This window comes from Pistacia vera, unplaced genomic scaffold (genome assembly GCF_008641045.1).
Source record: "Pistacia vera cultivar Batoury unplaced genomic scaffold, PisVer_v2 Contig712, whole genome shotgun sequence".
Lineage (NCBI taxonomy): Eukaryota > Viridiplantae > Streptophyta > Magnoliopsida > Sapindales > Anacardiaceae > Pistacia > Pistacia vera.
The window spans coordinates 470610-491360 of record NW_022196571.1 but is presented as its reverse complement, the minus strand read 5'-3'; the positions used below and the strand labels follow the sequence as shown (position 1 = coordinate 491360).

Here is a 20751-nt window from a genome sequence, read left to right as displayed (position 1 = left end):
AAAACAATGAATTGCATTTTCGCCCCTCATGGTTTCAATGTCATACAAGTCAAAGACGCTCGTTTCGAATACGAGAATTTTAGTCCTTTGACTTACTAAACCGTTAATTGATCGTTAATCGACTTGAAAATTGCATTGAAATGACGAAAACATCTCCCAAGAAATAATGAAAAATACATTATTACAAATGATAATAATATATATTCAAACCATTTCTCTTCGTGTTAGTAAATAAATATATTACACACTAGTGTATTTTGAGTAATGTATTTTTTATTATTTTTATAAAGGTTATTTTTGCCATTTCAATATAATTTCTAATTGAAGTAATAATTAACTAATGGTATTACGGGTCAAAGGATCAAAATGATATTATATTAAATGAGTGTCCTTAATGATAACCAACTAATACTCTAGTCTTTAGAGATATCTTTCACGAACTTTGAAGAAGATTTAGGGTAAGTTACTAAGTTTCTTTTTTTTTTCTCTTTTACAATTAAAGGGGTTGCTTGATTAACTTTTTGAGGGGTTAAAAAATTTCTTGAATAAAGTGTCCTTTAATTTGGAAAAAGATGCAAAAAGAATTTTTATCAAAATTTTAGGAAATTTTTTATTCTAGTTTTGATAAAGGTTTTTTTGGATTATTTTATAATTTCAATAAATGTTTTTTGTTTATTTTTAAATAAGGATTATTTGTTTATAATTACACCAAACCTTGAAGACAAATTAATTTTTTTATGACAAAATAGAAAATAAGAACACTTTTGTGGATAATGGATATAAAATTTCATATATTAAAGGCGTGAGAGAATTTTCCCTACATAGGTTATAGGTTGTTTAAATAATTAATTAATCATGGGATATGTCCTATTATTAACCAAAAATTCTTGGAAAAGTTATTTAAAAAAAAAATTGACATATAATATACGAAAAACTCACACTCTTCTTAATCTTTAAAAATATAATGTTCTAATCGCGCAATTATTATTTCATTCTCTTTATTCCCTAAACTCATTATTTTTGATGTAATCGCAAAAACAATTTTTTTTCCATAATTTAATTTTCATTTTTGATTTACACGAACGTTGTAAGTAAACTTTTTATCATGATATATAGGTATATAATAGATTATTATTATTATTATTTGTCTTTTTAATCTAAAACTAGAAATAGCATTAAAATAATAATAGTAATTAATTAAAAGTAAATCACATGGACTAAGTTTGAGAGACCAAGTTTAATAATTAAAGTATAATATAATGGGTCAATCTTTGTCCTCCTCAATAGAGTTAAAATTCAACTCAATAATTAATAAATACTACAAATGAACCTAAAAAGTAGGTCAAAAATAATTTTTTTTTTATTTGAATATTCCTCTCATGCAATGCAAGGCCTATCCATTTTATTTTTTAATTTTTTAAAATATATTTAATTCATCATTGTCAATATGTGCAACAACTTATCACCGATTTTATTTTCAAATATATAAAAAAAAATGTTACCTAATTAGATTCTAAGGCATCTTGAATAAGATATTATAAGAAACTTATGACAAATTTTAGAAAATATTTAGTATAATCTTCAAAATTTTCAACATGTAAAACCCAAGTTTGGTACGATGTTTTCTAACGACACATGATCCATATCATCGGTTGTACTTGAATTTATGAAGTCGTTCTTTTGAAAATTTAAGAAGTGTAATTTCTCATTCAAGGCTTTTAATTCTTAATTTCATATTTTCTAATTGACATAGACCTAACTCGTAAAGTAAAACATGGATAATATTAATACATATAAGTAATGATCGAGATTACTTTGTTAATAAAGTAGATGATTGAAAACCCTCGTGTCACTCTTTAAATCAGGCTCTTGATTTACATTTAATTTGTATGAGTTTTTATTCCACAAACTAAACACCTTTAAACACCCGTAGACGGCTAGATAGGATTGAAACTTTTTGGTGTATTACTCAAGAGGTCTTAAGTTCAATTCCTCTTGATTGCTAATAGGAGGGGTCAGTGGAGGGTTTACTTGATGATTAGCTTCAAGACCCGTGGGATTAGATGAAATACAAGTAAGCTGACTCGGACACCTCCGATCACACAAAAAAAAAAAAAAAATTAAATTAAATAAATAAACACCCTTGAATAAGAATAAAAAAATTTGGTAGTTTTTTAAATTTTAGCCACAATAATGAGGCTTGAAGTAGAAATATAGTTTAATACATACCTAATTAATCAAAATAATGGAGATTAATTTATACTTATCAATGCTCAACCAAACTTCACCGACTAAACTAGTTTCTTTTTTAGTTTATCTACCACCTCATCTTTTGTTATAATATCTCTATCATGCCATGAAGTTTAACCAAAAAAAGTAAGACAAAATGATGCACATTTTAAGAAGTTAGATTTAGAATTAAATATTTAGATCTATTATATCAATTAATATTACCATAAAAATTACTTTTTTTTTTTTTTAATTTTGTATTACATTTATCGTCAATCACGGTCCAATCAAATAGAAATTATCTGCTTTAGAACGAGCTTGCTTTTGGATTTTGTGCAAGCATTCTTCACCCAAATGCATCTCCTAAGAGTTAAGATGATAAATATATTATAATTTGAATCTTAAACCCGTTGCTAGTAATATGGGACGTGACAAATTTCCCACTTCATAGACCTCAAGTCCACGAGGTCATCACACTTGGCCCATCAAGTGGCAAACTGCTTCAATATCAATTGTCAAATCCGTGTTCAACCAAATAGGAATTGTCTGTTTTGAAGTCTCACCCGTAGGGGTTTACTATTAAGATTCATGTAAGTGCCTTCTTAATTAAGAGTATCCAAACTTAAAAACTTGAATCTCGACCTCAATCATTAACAATGTAAGATGTGATATTTATAATTGTATCGAGATTCATTATTATAATACAAATTCCATAGAAAAATATAGTTAATATTATCATAATTTGTGTCATGATAATAGGACAATTCAATTGTAACTTTTACCTACTTCAATCAATTAATTACTCAATCCCTAATCACTTTTTCATTATGTTAATTACAAGCCTAATCATTACAACATGCTCATTAATTTCTTTGAGGTTTAACTAAAGAGATATTATTTGATTTTAAACACGGGGTAATTCCAATTAATTATTCTACTTTTGCCTTATAAAATATATAAATTTTAATTAATTAATTAATTTCATCCGTGCATGAGATATCATTATGATTTTCAAAAACTACAATGGGATTTTTTTACTGTTAATTTTTCTTTTANTTGCTAGTAATATGGGACGTGACAAATTTCCCACTTCATAGACCTCAAGTCCACGAGGTCATCACACTTGGCCCATCAAGTGGCAAACTGCTTCAATATCAATTGTCAAATCCGTGTTCAACCAAATAGGAATTGTCTGTTTTGAAGTCTCACCCGTAGGGGTTTACTATTAAGATTCATGTAAGTGCCTTCTTAATTAAGAGTATCCAAACTTAAAAACATGAATCTCGACCTCAATCATTAACAATGTAAAATTTGATATTTATAATTATATCGAGATTCATTATTATAATACAAATTCCATAGAAAAATATAGTTAATATTATCATAATTTGTGTCATGATAATAGGACAATTCACTTGTAACTTTTACCTACTTCAATCAATTAATTACTCAATCCCTAATCACTTTTCATTATGTTAATTACAAGCCTAATCATTACAACATGCTCATTAATTTCTTTGAGGTTTAACTAAAGAGATATTATTTGATTTTAAACACGGGGTAATTCCAATTAATTATTCTACTTTTGCCTTATAAAATATATAAATTTTAATTAATTAATTAATTTCATCCGTGCATGAGATATCATTATGATTTTCAAAAACTACAATGGGATTTTTTTACTGTTAATTTTTCTTTTATATATATATATATATTATTTTATGATGTTCTTTTATATATATTTTTAAAATGGTTTTTGATAATTTTGGAGGGCATTTATTAATTTTTGTGCTTGGACTTTTAACAATCTATCTTACCTATGAAATATAATGGGAAACTAAATAGGAAAAAATAGAAAGATAAAAACAAATAAATGGTTATGACTCAAGAAATAGATATTAGTTTTAACAAAATAAGTTATCATGCTAAAATATTAGAATCATAAAAGAAAAAAAAAACGAATTTAATCAATATTATGAACAAGAACAAATCCTTCTGTATACCACATTTCTAATAAAATTATTAGTGGAAAGGGTATATATAAATATTTATTTGAGTAAATATAATTATATCCTCAAGATTTAAAAAAAAAAAAAAATCTTAAGAAAAATTTGCAAATAATAACTACTTTCAATATTTTATAAAGGAATTTCAATTTCATAATTTTTTTATTAGTTTTCAATCTTATTTTTCTTTTACAATTAAAAAATCAAAATCGATAATTTTTTATAATTTAAAAAAATTAATAAATATTTTTCTTTTACAATTCAAAAATCAGAATTTAATAAGTATTTTTGTAATTTTATAAGAGTATTAAGAAATCGTTTTTTTTTTTTTCTGTTACAATTCAAAAATCAAATTATATTAATATTCTTATAATTCTTATAATAATAATTGTATGAAAAATTAGAAATATTTTGTTTTTATAAATTTAAATATCAGTAAATTATGTATGATTTCAAAAATGATTTCTCATTTCCCCGCCCATATAAAATCAAAAACATAATTTTATAAAACACTCGCAACAACCGAAAGAAAAACACAAAAAACAAAAATCAAAATCAAATCCTCTGAAAAACCCTTCACTTCTCTTCACTTTCCTTCGAAAAATGGACGAAGAAGATCAAACAAAGCTCATAGATCTCGTCAAAGAGCTGGTTAATCGTTTACTCGCCGAATCCCCGCAACAACAGAACCCTAAAAACCCTAATTTCGAAGCCTCTCTTCGCTACGCCGTTCGCATTCTGTCCAGCCGTTTAACGCCGTCAATTGCGCCCGATGCAGCCGCTATTGCTGAGTCCATTAAGCGCCGTCTCGCCACTCAGGGTAGGTCTTCCGATGCACTCACTTTTAGTGATTTGTTCACTAAGTTTTCAGCTAAAACAGGGACTGGTAGTGTTAATAATAAGTGGGCTGTTGTTTATTTGCTTAAAATTATATCTGATGATCGTAAAAGTAGTAAAAATGCTGTGAATTCGTCGAATTTGTTGCCAAATTTCGGGTTAGATGGTCATGGATTTAGTAATGGTTCAAATGTTTCGAATGGGAAGGAGAATAAAGAATTGGGTTGGAGAAATAATGGAGTTTTGATGGTTAGTAAAGATCCTGAGAATTTGCGCGAAATCGCATTTAAGGAGTTTGTGAATGTGGTTAAGGAAGAGAATGAGGTGAGTGAAGAGGTGATTGTGAGAGACGTGTTGTATTGTTGTCAAGGAATTGATGGTAGATATGTTAAGTTTGATGCTAGTGTTGATGGGTATGTATTGTTGCATTCAGTTAAGGTGCCTAGAGCTACTCGTGTTATGGTTAGGAAGCTTTGTGAATTGGGTTGGCTGTTCAGGAAAGTGAAAGGGTATGTTTCGGAGAGCATGGATCGATTTCCAGCTGAAGATGTGGGGACAGTTGGGCAGGCATTTTGTGCTGCATTGCAAGATGAGTTATTGGAGTATTACAAGTTGTTGGCTGTGCTTGAGGCGCAGGCGATGAATCCAATTCCATTGGTTTCAGAGAGTGCCAATGCGGGGAATTATTTGTCCTTGAGGAGATTGTCGGTTTGGTTTGCAGAACCAATGGTGAAAATGAGGTTGATGGCTGTTTTGGTTGACAAGTGTAGGGTTTTGAGGGGTGGAGCGATGGCTGGAGCTATTCATTTGCATGCTCAACATGGTGATGTGCTTGTGCATGAGTTTATGACACGCTTACTTAAACGGGTGTGTTCTCCACTGTTTGAAATGGTAAGAAGTTGGGTTTTGGAAGGTGAGTTAGAGGATATATTTGCTGAGTTCTTTGTTGTGGGTCAGCCTGTGAAAGCTGAGTCACTTTGGAGGGAAGGATACCGGCTTCATTCGGGGATGCTTCCTTCTTTTATTTCACAATCTCTTGCTCAGAGAATTCTGAGGACTGGAAAATCTATAAATTTTCTACGTGTTTGTTGTGATGATCGTGGTTGGGCTGATGCAGCAACAGAGTCTGCAGCTGCAGCTGGGACTACGACTAGAAGAGGGGGTCTTGGATATGGAGAAACCGATGCACTTGAGTCTTTGGTCATAGAAGCAGCAAAAAGAATTGATAAACATTTATTGGATGTTATATACAAGAGGTACAAGTTCAAAGAACATTGTCTTGCAATAAAACGATATTTGCTACTTGGGCAAGGTGATTTTGTTCAGTATCTTATGGATATTGTAGGGCCCGAACTTTCTGAGCCTGCTAATACTATTAGCTCTTTCAAGCTTGCTGGATTGCTGGAAAGTGCAATTCGGTCATCTAATGCTCAGTATGATGATCCTGACATATTGGATAGGTTGAGGGTTAAGCTGATGCCCCATGGAACTGGAGATAGAGGTTGGGATGTATTCTCACTGGATTATGATGCAAGGGTTCCTCTAGATACATTATTCACAGAATCTGTTATGGCAAGATACTTAAAAATTTTTAATTTTCTGTGGAAGCTCAGACGGGTGGAACATGCACTTATTGGAGCTTGGAAGACAATGAAACCCAACTGTATTACTTCTCATTTATTCACTAAGCTGCAACATGCAGTTAAGTTACAGTTGCTTTCAACATTGAGGCGATGCCAGGTTCTTTGGGATGAGATGAATCATTTTGTTACAAATTTGCAATATTATATTATGTTTGAAGTCTTGGAGGTGTCGTGGTCTAATTTTTCAAATGAAATGGAAGTAGCCAAAGATCTTGATGATCTACTTGCAGCACATGAGAAGTACCTTTATTCGATTTTTGAAAAATCTCTCCTTGGTGAACGGTCCCAATCCCTTTACAAGTCTCTCTTTCTCTTGTTTGATCTCATACTGCAATTCAGAAGTCATGCAGATCGGTTGTATGAAGGAATTTTTGAGTTGCAATCTAGGTAATGATCTTAAATTCTTTACTGATGTTCTTTCTGTTTTTCCAGTATATATTTATAAATATGTTAAACAGTAATTTGTTTTGTTTAATAAACACATTTTCATTTCATCTAATGCAGAACCATGGAATCATCTTTAAGTTCCCGAGACAAGAGCAAATCAAGGAGGCAAACAAAAGATAAATCTTCAGAGCCGGGGTCATGGCTTAGTGATGGCAGGAAGGCTCTAACACAACGTGCTGGAGAATTTCTTCGAAATATGGAGCAAGAGCTGGATGCAATAGCAAAAGAATACAAGTCATTGCTTGAGGGTTTCTTAGCTCAGTTGCCTGTGCAGCAACACGTTGATTTGAAATTTCTCCTGTTCCGACTTGACTTCACAGAATTTTACAGTCAGTTGCGTCCCAATGTGTAGGAAAGCTGTCAATATTTTTGAATCTAAGAAATCTGCTTCTAACGTTTGATGCATGAACAAAGTGTTCTGATTCACTAATTGCTTGCCACCATGCAACTAAACAATAATGTGGTGCCCTGCTACTTTCAGGCCACCAGTTCAAGTTTCAGTGATTGATTTTAGGTACAGAGAAAACATTGCTCTTCTTTGTTTACTAGTGATTGCATAATTGTCTTATTTTTAATAGTTTTTGGCATCTTACATTTATTTTTAATGCTTTGCAGATGGTGAGTGCTTTTTTCTGATGGGTGGAGTGAATATTTTCTGAATATTTTCTTGTTGACTTGAAGGTAATTTTGTATATTTAAATTAGGGTTTTAAATGTAGTGGTGTCTACGTTTGAATATGATAGGCTAATGACGTGTGGGTGTTTTTGCGGCTACTGGCAATTGCAAGCTATCTATCCCAAGCTTGTCTATCTGTAACATAGTTCTGTACTGGTTGGTGACAAGGAATGCAATTTATCTCATTAGTTTGTCGACCTTTTCTTTCCTTTTCTCCCAATAGGAGATTTTGAGGATTGTTTCTATTATATTGCTGATAGCTTTCCTTGCAATTTAAATGTGCTGTTAATGTACAGGTGCTGAAGGCATTGTTAGATTATATTTAATGCTTTTTATGATGGAAGAGTGTGAATATTCATGCCTCAGGTCATAACGAGCATTGGGAGTTTAGGTATAATAATCATATTGTAAACATAGTAACTTTAAAGCTGTAACAGAATTCTGAGTAGATACTGTTAACATTAAGTAAAGATGTTGAAAAATGTTACAAGAAGTCACGATTTTTTAACATTTGATATCCTCAAATAGGATCTCCATCTAATTAAAGCTCTGAGAGCAATGACTTTGGGGGTGTTAATCTGTTTATCATTCAAGCATCAAATGAATTGAACAAAAGGGAGTTCTGATCATATCTGCTACTTGTTCATGATTAAATGTTATACCTGCTTCAATTGTGATTGTAAACTTTGCTTCCTAATCTCACATACTTGCAGGGTTTTAAGGAATCATAAGTTTGAAAGCCTCCTGTAATTTGAAACATGAAAATCTGTTGGAAGTTTGAACAAAACAGGTGAACTTTCCTCTCAAGGTAAGTAGTTTGTAGTTGATATTTACAACTTGCCTCCATATCGAATGGTTCAAGCATCCCTTTGTTTACTCTTGTATAGAATGTGTTGGTGAATTGAAGCATCATCAGGCTGAGGCACATCTTTAGTTGAGAATTAGTGATAGACTTCATGAACTGACGGAATTTTTAAGTCTGAACTCTAGCGTGCCTGAAAATGTTCTAATTGCTCCATATGTATAGGTGACAGTTAGCTTGCTGTTTGATTTCCTTTCCCGGTTTTGGGCCTTTGGGATTTGGGTATGTCTTTTCTCTTTGTACTTTTACATGTATGGTGAAACGACTAAATTTTAAGCTCGAGCTGGCAGCCCAGCCAGTACTCACTGTTTTTTTTTTTCTGGCATAAGTTTCTTTGTTACATTCGACATCTTGGATTAACTACTTGGAATATTATAGTGGACCATAGCTATATAAGTGCTACATAAACAAGGTTTTACTCTCACATATCAACATATTTTAGTACGCGTAACTTATTTGGATTTCAGAGTCCTGATGGAAATGTGAAAGATTTTCTGGTTTTTCTTAAAGTTCCTTCTGTAGGTTTCAGTCCCATCTTCAAAGTGGATTTCTGCACCTAAGAGTTGATCTTGCCAAAATTCACGTTATATTGTTGATATAACTCTCTCATTTCTGCTCCCAATTGCAGATTTCCCATGGAGAACTTGTTTATGACTGCTGGCAGATGTTGGCTGAGAAGAAATCTCACCAGTCACCATTAATACAGCTCCATTGTCTTTGCTAACTTGGTTTCAATTCTAATTGTCTATAAGGCCAAGCAACTGTTTACTTATTTTTGTCATTCAGCCAACCCCATCTCTCAAATTCTCTTGTACTTTACAAGGCATGATAATATGATGAAATTAAGTTAAATTTGCAAGAAAAATGTACCTCTATTCACAAGTCCTTCAAGCTCACATTTTTCTAATAAGAAAACAACTTTTGATGTTATAACAATTCAAGTTTCTTTCACTCCAATCCTTCGATATACATAGAATTCCTTGCCGCCAAGAATCCAAAATCATGGAGGCCTCAGTGTGTTTTTAGGAGCACTTATCCAAGGTGTATCAGCAATAGCAAATCTCCACAAGGCATTAACATGCTCAGGTAAGGCGTATTCGATGCCAACACGAGGACCAGTCAATATCTTCTCAGGCTCTGGACCATCTAAGAGCTCTAAACCACCTACTCAACATCCATTTATATCTCTCAGAACTTGCATAAACGCCATTTGAAAATAAGAGTTACAGATCGACAATGATAAGAATGGTTGTTGTTAAGCTTACCGGGCATGTAAAGGGGATGATTAGACCAATCTGTAGAAATTCCTAGAGCTTGTCCAACCTGAAAAAGGAAATTACAAGAGATTGGGAGTTGAACAAATCTCCAGGATTTGACCCTTCAGTAATTTTAGAAAATAACACACATTGTCAGCTATAAAGGAAATAGATACAACAAAAGAAACTGAACAAAACCAAACGGAAATATAATCCACCATTGCTTCCAAGTAATACTAATTGCAACTTGAAAAATTATGAACATATTTCAAAAGATTCCCATTTTCCTGCAAATCAGTTTATCCTCTCAACGTGATTACAGTTGTTTCACAGCTGAACCAGGCAATTAAAACGCATTACCAACATCATTGCCGAGTATGAACTGCTGGTTACAGGAATGGAGTAATATATAAAATTACAAACCAATAAGTTCACTTAAGATGCATCCTCACATCATCAGAAAGAAGCCAGGTATAATATCTGCTTCACTAGCTTCAATTCAAACAGAATCTTGGCAATTCAACTATACAACCCAAGCAAAAAGTTTAAGAGTTGAAAAAAACTGTGCAAAATCGAAATAATAATCGAAATGGCATTACCTTTCCAGGACCAGTGAGAAGAACAGGTTTCTCAGTTATTTGTCCTCGACGCTGCTGAATGGTCTTCAACCCTATAAGTATGCTCACCATAATTATACAAAATGATATTCAGTTGTTTAGCATGCGCCTTTCATTACCAAAATGTACATAGCAGATAAGGATGAGGGTTCACAATCAAGGTTATGTCAAAAAGAACTTAAGAACACAGTTCAATTAACTCCCAAATACACTAAGTTGGTATTCATTTCTTCCTTTCCAGCCTAAGCTTCGTTTTCTCCTTGTCTTAGCTCTTGTACTGAACTAGTTTAATTTTGTACCTGTTTACCTTCAACCAATATTTTAAAGTTTCACGGGCTACATACATGGATATCGGAGAGGACATACATTAATATGAAAGAGCAAAACAAAGATGGGCAAACAAATCATTGGACAGGATACGGGCTCCTGGTTTTTCTTCCATTTTTTGGTGGGTGCGGTGCATGTTAAAGTAGCAAACTTATTACACACAATTCAAACTAAAATACTGAATTGATGAAACCATTACAGGTATGAAGATACACAGTTCACACAGAAGTGCAAATTACCCAAATTAGCAACTAGCAATGCACATATAGCATTGGAAAATTACCGCTCATGGGGGCACAGGATCGGATTAAAACAGCAGCCCCAACTCCTTCCTTATCAGCAACAACATTGAGCATTGTATGCAGACCATAGCAAAGATAGACATATGCATGCCCTCCTTTACCAAACTAAAATCCCCGGAAAAAAGCAAAACTTCATGTAAGTTTAGGCAGAACATTTAAATGCAACAAATTTGAACAACAAGAAGCTAAAAATTTTGAATTAGCTACTCACAACTGGGGCTGTTCTTGCTGTAATTCTAAATCTACCATGGCATGATTATTTGGCCTATAAGCTTCTACCTATCAAAACTAAAAGTCTTCATTGATCTTTTTAACACAACTATCATTATTTTCCAACTGAAGAAGTATAAACTTTAAATTTTTAAAAAATACCCTTTATGTAACTGTTAATTAAACAACAGGAAACCAAAGAATGGAACAATAAAAAAAATATTAAAAAAAAAAAAAAATCATTCTTTCAGCAAAAATAAACAAAAGGGTATTAAAAAAAGAAAAAAACTGGAAAATGTACAAAAGGGTATTTGAAAAAACTCAAAGTTGTGATTTTTTTATTCTACTTTCTTGTCCTGCATTTTCCCACGAAACAAACAGAAAACGGATCACATCTTTACCTCAGTAATCTGGAGAACGACGTCGTCTCTCCTCAGAAACTTCCCAAGCAAACGAGGCGCAAGATCAAGAGCATCAACTTGAAAGAACAGAGGGGGCATAATCGTCATTTTCTCAAACGATGGAACTGAGTTGGGAACCGAGTTGATTTTGGATTTGGCGGAAGTGGACCTAATGGTCACTGATTTGGAGCGGCGACTCGTCCGAGTATCCGAGTCATGGCCTGAACCGGTTGTTGTTGAAATGGGTTTATCGGGTTTTAAGCTTGCGACACGTTTGAATCGCTGAGTTCGCTTCATTTCAACTCGGACTGACGAGTAAACGTTTTGGCGGGTATTTGAACAATAGTTGTTACCCATAACTTCATGGCTTAGGGTCTTTTTATCATTTTCTAAAACTAGTGGTACTTTCAAATTATACCACATAGTTATGACTTATAAAGGATATTTTTCAACCCCAAGGTTTAGCTTAAAAAAGTACACTCCAATAAGTCTTGAAAAATGACAAAATCACCCAAAACCTAAACCGCCACTTCGGGAAACCCTAGTCCCTAAAACAACAAGGTTCTAGACACTTCTTCCGCTCGTTCCCTTTTGTTAGGAGCTCAAATTTTCCAGACCCTTCCATTGTTCTCTTCTTCCTCGCTTTTTAACTCTCTTTTCTTCGTCGTTTCTCTCACATTCACAATCAAATTTTCTCTAAGTGCAATTATAATTCACCGGCGAACCCACTTCAATGGCGAAGTACGGCGAGGGAGACAAGCGTTGGATCGTAGAAGACAGACCAGACGGCGCCAATGTTCACAACTGGCACTGGGCAGAAACCGACTGCATAGAATGGTCAAGAAATTTCTTCAATCAACACCTAACAAACGTCACCGTATTGAATGGCGAAGGGAATCTTTATATCAAGATCAAGAAGCTAGAAAAGCTCGAGGGTGAAGCTTATGTTAATGTTCGGAAGGGGAAAATTATCCCGGGATATGAATTGAATGTTACCCTTTTGTGGGAGGGTGAAGCGAGGGATTCTGAAGGTGGGGTATTGTTGAAAGCTGAAGGGTCTGTGGAGATCCCTTATATTTCGGATGAGAATGCGGATGAGAATCCAGAACTTAGGGTCTTAGTGAAGGATGAGGGGCCTATTGGGAAGAGATTGAGGGAGGCGATGTGGGACAAGGGAAAAGTTTTGATCTTTGAGAAGGTGAGAGGTTATGTTGAGAGTATGGCGAAAGGTGGGCCGTGTAAGGAGGAGTTAGAGGCGAAGAAAGTGACGGGGAAGACGGGGAAGAAGGAGGAAGCAGGAGGGAGTGTGATGGTGGAGAAGAAGGAAGTTGTTAAGAAAGAAGTGAAGAAGGAGGAGAAGAGAAAAGAAGGGTTTAAGACGATAACGATGACGGAGAAATTTAGCTGTAGAGCTAAGGATTTGTATGAGATATTGATGGATGAGAATAGATGGAAGGGGTTTACAATGAGCAATGCTAGGATAAGTAAGGAGGTTGGTGGAGAGATTAGCATTTTTGATGGGTCAGTTACAGGGAAGAATTTGGAGTTGCAAGAGGGGAAATTGATAGTGCAGAAATGGAGGTTTGGAAGTTGGCCTGATGGGATTGATTCAACGGTGAGTTTAGTTGGCTTGTTGTTGATTGGTGATTGATTTGGATTTGGGTTTTGATTGATTTATTCGATTTTGTGTTTTGTTTTGCAGGTGAGACTCACTTTTGAGGAGCCTGAACCAGGGGTTACCATTGTTAAGTTGAAGCATGTTGATGTTCCTGAAGAAGATAGGTTAGTTTTAGTTCATGGGTTTGTTTTGTTTAGCTATAGGTTTAGCTTGATTGATGAAATAGTCATTGATTTCGATTTGGATGTTTGATTTTTCCTTTGCAGATATGGAAATTCAACAGTAGTGGAAAACACTGAGAGAGGATGGCGGGATCTTATATTCCACAAGATACGGGCAGTTTTTGGTTTTGGAATATGATTCTTTCTTTTTTCTACTTCCAAATGAAGTCATAGAGTCATCTTAAAAGTGTAGAATCTTGTCAGTTAACTTCATTTCAGTTGGAAACTGTTATAAGCTACTGATTATGAAGATTATAAGAACAATGCGAGTCTTGTGGTCTCATTTGGATTGCTGTTTATGTTGGACTCAATCTTGTCAGTCTCATGTTTCTAATAACTAAAATTCAAGGAATGATGAGGGCGTCTCAATGCATCATATATGTTAATATTGTTTCGCATTTTGTGCTGTCGGTTACCCTGTTGCACATCTGTTGTCTTTGGCATATATGTTAACCCTATATTTCTCGCATTTGGTTTAATGAACATTGCTGACTTCTTTTAATGCCAATTTTTCATGGAACGCTCATTATTACTTTGTATGCCATGTCATTACTTACATTCTACGATAAATATGCCTTGGTTGGGTCAAGTCATTTAGCATTTGTAGATATTTGGTTCCTCATATATGGAAGCCTTTTGAATAACGTTATGTTAACTTAATCATTCATTCTAATCACTTCTTCAATGTCTTGTTGGTATATAGAATGGTATTCCAAATATAGCAAATAATGCAGAAACTTATTGCTGTTCTGTTATAGGAAACTATATGGATGTTTGTTTTTGGCAGGACAGATTTAGTGGCATGAAGTGTCCAACATTTATATGAGATACTGAAGTTTGACAAACATAATATGCAGTTGACTTTGTGTATTCGCTGATTGTATTTAGAGTATAGGTCATGCTTTCTCTTCCTCTCTGAGATGTTCCCTGTTTCGCATTTTGGTGAAGGAATTTATTTTTAAGCAGTTGTTAAGGATATGAAGACCTTTGGTGTGTTAGATTTGTAGGCCTTCGCAATTCTGTTGGGTATGATGACATATAGTATTGCTTGGTGTTGGAGAGTATATTGGTTTCGAGTTTTAGCATTCTCTAGGGTATTTTTACAATATTGAGGGGTACCATGACTCACAAATTAAAAGAGGGTCTCAGGCCTGAGGGTTTCTAAATTTTGTGGCCTTAGTCGTTGTATTCTTCTTTGTTTTGAATTGAATTATTAGATATCTTTAGCTGTGCACTGTTAGTATTTAGATTTTATGGTAACATGTAGGATTATTATGGTGTAAGTGAGAATTTGAATAAGAGGTTTATTTGCTGTTGTGGGCGGGCTAAGAAGTCAGGAACAATCTTTATATCTTATATGAACTTGAAGCTACTTAGAACTGTGAGATGGGTTTGATTATACAAATTGAAATTTTTGCCTGATAAATTTCAGGTGCTTAGGCCGATAACAGTTTGCTTAGAATTAGCACATAACAAACATTAGGACTTGCATATTGGAGAATTGCATATGATGTTGGTAGTTTGCATATTGTATAGCAGAAGTTTTATGACGGTGACCATAATGCTCTTCCGATCTGACTTATATCCCAAGGAAACATAAGAATGTACTTTAGAGTTAATGGTTAATACAAAAGATATAAATATGGAACAAAACTTCACAAAACTATTAATGTATATGTGCTATAAGATTAGGAGAGATTCTTATTTATTGTGAGAGCGGAATGAGTTGCTATAAGAAATGCATGTTTGATTGAATGAGAATGTACTAAATTTCTGTGAAAACAAATAGTCCTTGCAATGAAGTCTTGATAGAATTTGATTGTTGGTTGATAGAATTTGAGCTCATATTCCATTTGAGGAGTCTTGGGTTCTATTTTACAACATTTCTTCAGAGAAAGTATTCTACATATCTAGTTCCAATACATCAAAAACCAGTTGAGAGTACGCTCAAGTCAGTGCGAGTTGAACACTTGTTTTTGGTGCAATAGGATGCACCAAAAATAGTTTTCATATCTTCATCATATGCTTATATATATTGGTAGTTGTCATAGATAAAATCTTTTGTCAAATGGCAATGGTCAAGCCTTTGAGAATTTAGATACTTATTAAGGTTAAAAGCATTGTTTTAAAACCTGGACAGGAGGGCAATCCGTTTTGTTGCCCAGGTCACGACGTCAGCGACAATTTTGTTTAAAAAAAATTACATATTAATCCCTTAAATTTTAATATATTAAAAATTCTCTTAAAAAAATCTAATTAGTCCCTAAATTTTTTATTTATTTAAAAAATGCCCAAAAAAATTATCAATTAATCCTTAAACTTTTGACATAGCTCCAAAACACCCTTATAAAATTTATCAACCTTTATAATTTTGAAATATTACAAAAACCCCCCTAAGACTTGAACCAGAGTAAAAAAGTTGCTTAGTCCCGGTTGGATCGGCCGGTTCGGTCCGGTTTTTAAAACAGAGGTTAAAAGCATAATATTGTTTTAGTAATTCTATATTAGCTTCTCATGAGGATTAGTCGAAGTATGTATAAATTGGTCCGAACACCTCAATTACTGAAAAAAAAAAAATAAATAAAAATAAAAATAAATGTATGTGCTATCGTGGAAAAATATTGTGTATCTCCTATGATTACTAAAATCCTTTATAAATATATGGAAAACTCTTAGTACAATTATGTAATACATTTCAATAATAGTGTATGCAAAGAGGATAAGATTTCGGTCTCTTATGTATACAAGTTTGTGAATATAATATAGTAATAGCAAATTGGTATAGGAGGGTTGGTTTTGCTCCGTTGTCTAGTAGTTTTATTTTATGATAAAATTATACAAGAAAAAAAGTATAATATATATTACATTTCTAATTGTAGAAATAATCGTTTTATATCAATTTAAAATTAGTCTTATGTATTCAGCACGTTACCCTAATACTAATGCAAAATTGTATAATTTTTATACAAATCAAGAGTTTTGACATTATATTGTTCTTTAAAAAGAAATGGTAATGATTTATAATTTATTCCATAATTAACTTAGTAAATTATTATGATAAAAGGTAACAACATATGAAATCAAGAAAATAAATAAATAAAATAAAAAAGGCAATCACATTAAATAGAAGAGTTGTATGCTCAATTTAAAACAATAAAAGTGCAATAAATAAACGTCGCCTGAGAGATTCGAACTCTCGCGGGGAAACCCCATGTACTTAGCAGGCACACGCCTTAACCACTCGGCCAAAGCGACGAATTGGTTGTATTGCATTTAAAATTCTTTATGTCACATACATTTTTAATGTACCATTACACCCTCTCCAAATGGTCTTGCTCTACTAGACATCGTTACTCCAGCAACATAACACCATATAAAGTTTCCGAACATTGAAACTACTTTAATATTGTGATTTACTTTTAGATGAGTAATCGTCGTTAACTTTAAAGGGTGCATACATAGGTAAGCGGTGTGACGATTAGTAAGTTGGGACTTACAATTTGCAAAATCAAAATTTTGTTGAGGTTTCGAATGGAAAACTTGGAATTATGTACATGATTTTTCTGTAGGAAAAAAAGTAAATTGTATATATAAAGCATGAACAATAGCATGCAATTCATCATATAAACTTCTTGATCATTTCTCTTACTTCTTCAATCACAAGCCATGCTTTATGCCCTCCAATTACTTCTGATTTCATCTCACCATCTTTCCATATCTACAATACAATTAATTAATTATACCATCAAGTTTCAAGTCTCTTATAGTTTCATTTTGATCAAATTAATGCTTTCAACAAAGAGAAAGAGGTGGAACACATACCTGAATTGTTGGCATTTTCTGAGCAAAGAGAAACCATAAAACATCATTAGAATGTTGGACATTTTCAGCTTCTAATGTTAGATGACAGTAACAGATCGTTTACCACCACCAATAAGCCATGTTCAAAACATATAAATATACTTACAGAGATGTTTCCACGCTTGACTAAACCTTGAGGTACCTTGTTGACATCTACGTAGTAAAACCTTATTCTGAAGTACAAGAAAGAAGAAAAATGTTGATTAGGATGTAAGCATTATACTACTTTGATCAAATTAATTCTTGGATGGAAGAGAGTAATTAGCGGTTGAATCAAGCCCAAGATCACAATGACAGTCGATGTTTAATCAAACACTGAGCTTAATGGTGAAAGTTCATAATACAACTATTTATGAGAAATTCTCTTCTATATCCGACAAGTAAGGTCATATAAAAGAAAATGTTTAGTCTCTGTAATTTGCTTTATGAGAGAGTAATGCGTGTATCAACACGCACAGCCGGGTAATCCTCTGGTGACTATCCCCATTAAAAATAGGGAAATCAAACTCAGGGTCTCTTGAGTAATACATCTGAAAATCCCTATTTGACCACCCGGCCATGGTTAGCATAAACCGTTTTAGAGATATAATTAACATCTATATACAATTTAAGGTTATAGTAATACAATGAAATGTGACACCTTCACGGTTAATTTCTTCTTACTCTTAATAAATCTTTTTAGAATTGATTCAACTTGCAATGAACTAAATGGTTATGAAATCAACTTAATACTACAATCTACAAAAAGGTTATTGATTCATAATGGTAGAAGGAAAAGAGAATTACTTGGTATCATATTCAGCTGCCAATTTCTCCAACTTAGGCTTCAAATAGATGCATTTCCGGCACCAAGAAGCCATCCTAATCAATCATACAAAAACAAACTCCTAAGACTGACTGCTTGAGCATCAAATCAAGATTACAAAGTGAAAGGGATGATTGATTACCAGTCTATGAGAACAGGCTGAGAAAGCTCTTGAGCGCGAGCCAAAATCTGGTCAAGCTCATCGCCATCATTGATGGCTTCCATATCTACAGAAGTTGGTCTTGATAAATCAGGCCACAAAGCTTCAACTCTCACATCTCTTCTCAAATTAATCTTCTTCTTATTATGCTTTCTACTGCTTAACCCAGAAGCACTTTTTTGCAGTAACAAACAATTCCCAGAAGCAGAAGCACTCCATAGCTGCTGCTGCTCTCTTTGATGGCAAGCTTCTCTGTAGAGAACACTTGAATTTGCTGATAGTGTTGCAGCCATTTTTGTTTATGTTTATGTTTTCGTTTTACTGTTGATGTTAAAATATCTAAAAGAGCAGTGAGATATTTAGTGAGCTTCTTGTTTTCTTGTTTCTTTGCGTTTTGGTTGCGTTGAAAATGGAATGCTTATCCGGAAGTTGAGTTGGGATGGAACGCAAGGATTGGGTATGGGGCCACAAATATAGAGACAAATTCTTTTTTTTTTTTTTTAAATTTCTATTAAGGATGATAATTAATTTAAAATTTAATTTGGGTTTTTAATAATTATAAACACTATTGTTTTAGTTTTCCGTAAAAGACATTAATATATTAGAACGTAATCACTCAATAATTACGATGAAAAAAAAAAAAAATCTAGAATATAACAAAAATCTCATATTTTTTTTTTTAATGATTGGAGTGTTCGGACTAACTTACGTGCACCTCAATTAATCTCTTGGAATCTTGGAACTACTGACTGAATAAGAACTCTAATGGCTAACCCTATTAGCATCTGAGGAGAGACTCAAACTCAAAATTTTTTGAGTAATATATCTAAGAGTTCCTATCAAGCCGCTCAACCAACTAGAAATAATTAATCTTATATCATTTTTACGATTAATTAAGGAAGATATTATATATACATTTAAATGGATTAATCCTATGGTTCAACAATTATGTAAAAACTTATGTAGAAAAATATGAGGCTCTCAAATCTAACCCTATTCAATATTACAAAATATCATAATAATGTTTATTTTTAGTATGAGTACTCTTGTATGTGCATCGGTTAAATCACACTTGGGAAAACTCTTATCAAAAGCATGGTCAAGACCCACTTCTCAGTGAAGCCCAATAATACCAATACTCTGGGCTGCAACCCACATTCTTGAGGCCCAACAAATGTCCAGGTCGAGGCCCAAAAGTTTAGGCTTTTGATTCATCACAGAGATAGATGAATGAATTTGAGGGTAGCACACCTAAATTATTGAAAGAAACAAAAATGAAACTAGTGTTTTGGAAGCTTGAATTTAAAGAGCGGGTACTTTTGATTTAAAAAGCTAAAGCAAATTGATAGCTTTTGTCTAATGTTTCTATCATTGATAGTATGTTAATTGAAATGCACTCTTTATCATGTGAATGGGGATGATTTTGTATTCTTTTAAAGTATGAACCCTAATTTATTACTTATACCCATCTTTTCTTTTAACTGGCTAAAGTTCCCTTCTTTACTTTAGACATATATTTGGGCTCAACCCTAGCTTCCCAATCCCTAAATTGAACTCTTTCTCCCTCTTGCAGTTAGACCAATAAATTTGAGTTATTTAAATTGTAGTTTTGTGGTAAACGTACACTATAGATAGAGAGAGCTTTCGACAGAGCAATGCAATTCTTGGAGATTGAAAAGAACAACAACAACAAAAACACTCTATTGGATTAAGACTAAAGAGAGACAAACATTAAGGGAGTAAATGATAGTAGAGACCTTATTAGTCCTTGACTGGAATGATGGATACAAGACACCAAGCGTATCGACCCAGGTAGTGTCGTAGCTAATTAACGCATATAATTTGTATAGCTTTTTCATATGCTGAAAAAAGAAAACAAAGGCGATAAAGTGAAAGTCAATGTCCTCATTTGAGTTTATAATACACCATCAAAGCTTTCTTCTTTTGCATCTTTATAGTCCAAATGAAAGTGCAAATTGTTAAATATATAGATAGGTACATCAAAAGCTGAAATTGAGCATGCCACTATTGATTCTTTAATCTTGTAAAGTTTTTTTGCATTCTTATAACAACAAAATGATTGGATCACTTTTCTTTAATTTTCGTTTACTTTCTTATTAGCTCTCAAAAGGGAAATGGGCAAGCTATGAAGTTTCTAGGAAGTTGTTTTATTTAAAAAAAAAAAAAAATGATGGGGTTGTGACAGGAGATCCAACCTTAACTCCACTCTTGATTCAAAAGGTTTATTATTCTGTTTGGAGATAACATTACATG

At 33.2% G+C, this 20751-nt stretch overlaps 4 protein-coding genes and 1 non-coding gene across 9 annotated transcripts; 2 read left to right on the top strand and 3 right to left on the bottom strand.

The window, feature by feature from the left end:
* The first annotated feature begins 4763 nt into the window (after positions 1 to 4763).
* On the top strand, positions 4764 to 9457 carry LOC116114515 (gamma-tubulin complex component 3). 5 transcript variants are annotated; one of them, XM_031400659.1, is made up of 6 exons: positions 4764 to 7102; positions 7220 to 7676; positions 7778 to 7843; positions 8134 to 8228; positions 8551 to 8645; positions 9328 to 9457. In XM_031400659.1, exons 1-2 carry the CDS (start codon positions 4839 to 4841, stop codon positions 7512 to 7514), a joined length of 2559 nt encoding a protein of 852 aa, XP_031256519.1. In that variant the 5' UTR covers positions 4764 to 4838; the 3' UTR covers positions 7515 to 7676; positions 7778 to 7843; positions 8134 to 8228; positions 8551 to 8645; positions 9328 to 9457. The 5 variants fall into 5 exon arrangements, with proteins under 5 accessions (XP_031256519.1, XP_031256518.1, XP_031256521.1 ...); XM_031400658.1 differs by lacking the exon at positions 9328 to 9457 and adding an exon at positions 8725 to 8909; XM_031400661.1 differs by lacking the exon at positions 8134 to 8228 and having other exon boundaries at positions 9210 to 9343.
* Positions 9458 to 9668: 211 nt separating this feature from the next.
* LOC116114518 (DNA-3-methyladenine glycosylase) lies at positions 9669 to 12342 on the bottom strand. The gene is given in 7 exon segments (XM_031400664.1): positions 9669 to 9863; positions 9965 to 10022; positions 10555 to 10625; positions 11183 to 11306; positions 11413 to 11459; positions 11462 to 11480; positions 11813 to 12342. Coding segments are annotated over 7 exon segments (906 nt in total). The 5' UTR covers positions 12236 to 12342; the 3' UTR covers positions 9669 to 9699.
* Positions 12343 to 12391: 49 nt separating this feature from the next.
* On the top strand, positions 12392 to 14003 carry LOC116114516 (activator of 90 kDa heat shock protein ATPase homolog 1). The gene is made up of 3 exons (XM_031400662.1): positions 12392 to 13427; positions 13515 to 13594; positions 13697 to 14003. The coding sequence occupies exons 1-3, from the start codon at positions 12546 to 12548 to the stop codon at positions 13788 to 13790; spliced, it is 1056 nt and encodes a 351-aa protein (XP_031256522.1). The 5' UTR covers positions 12392 to 12545; the 3' UTR covers positions 13791 to 14003.
* Positions 14004 to 16824: 2821 nt separating this feature from the next.
* Positions 16825 to 16906, bottom strand: TRNAS-GCU. Its single transcript has one exon. It is a non-coding gene; the product is annotated as a tRNA-Ser (tRNA).
* LOC116114533 (thioredoxin-like 3-1, chloroplastic) lies at positions 16874 to 18889 on the bottom strand. Its single transcript, XM_031400679.1, has 5 exons — positions 18460 to 18889; positions 18299 to 18373; positions 17619 to 17685; positions 17474 to 17491; positions 16874 to 17369 (listed from the first exon to the last, which is right to left on the bottom strand). The coding sequence occupies exons 1-5, from the start codon at positions 18768 to 18770 to the stop codon at positions 17271 to 17273; spliced, it is 570 nt and encodes a 189-aa protein (XP_031256539.1). The 5' UTR covers positions 18771 to 18889; the 3' UTR covers positions 16874 to 17270.
* Positions 18890 to 20751: the final 1862 nt, after the last annotated feature.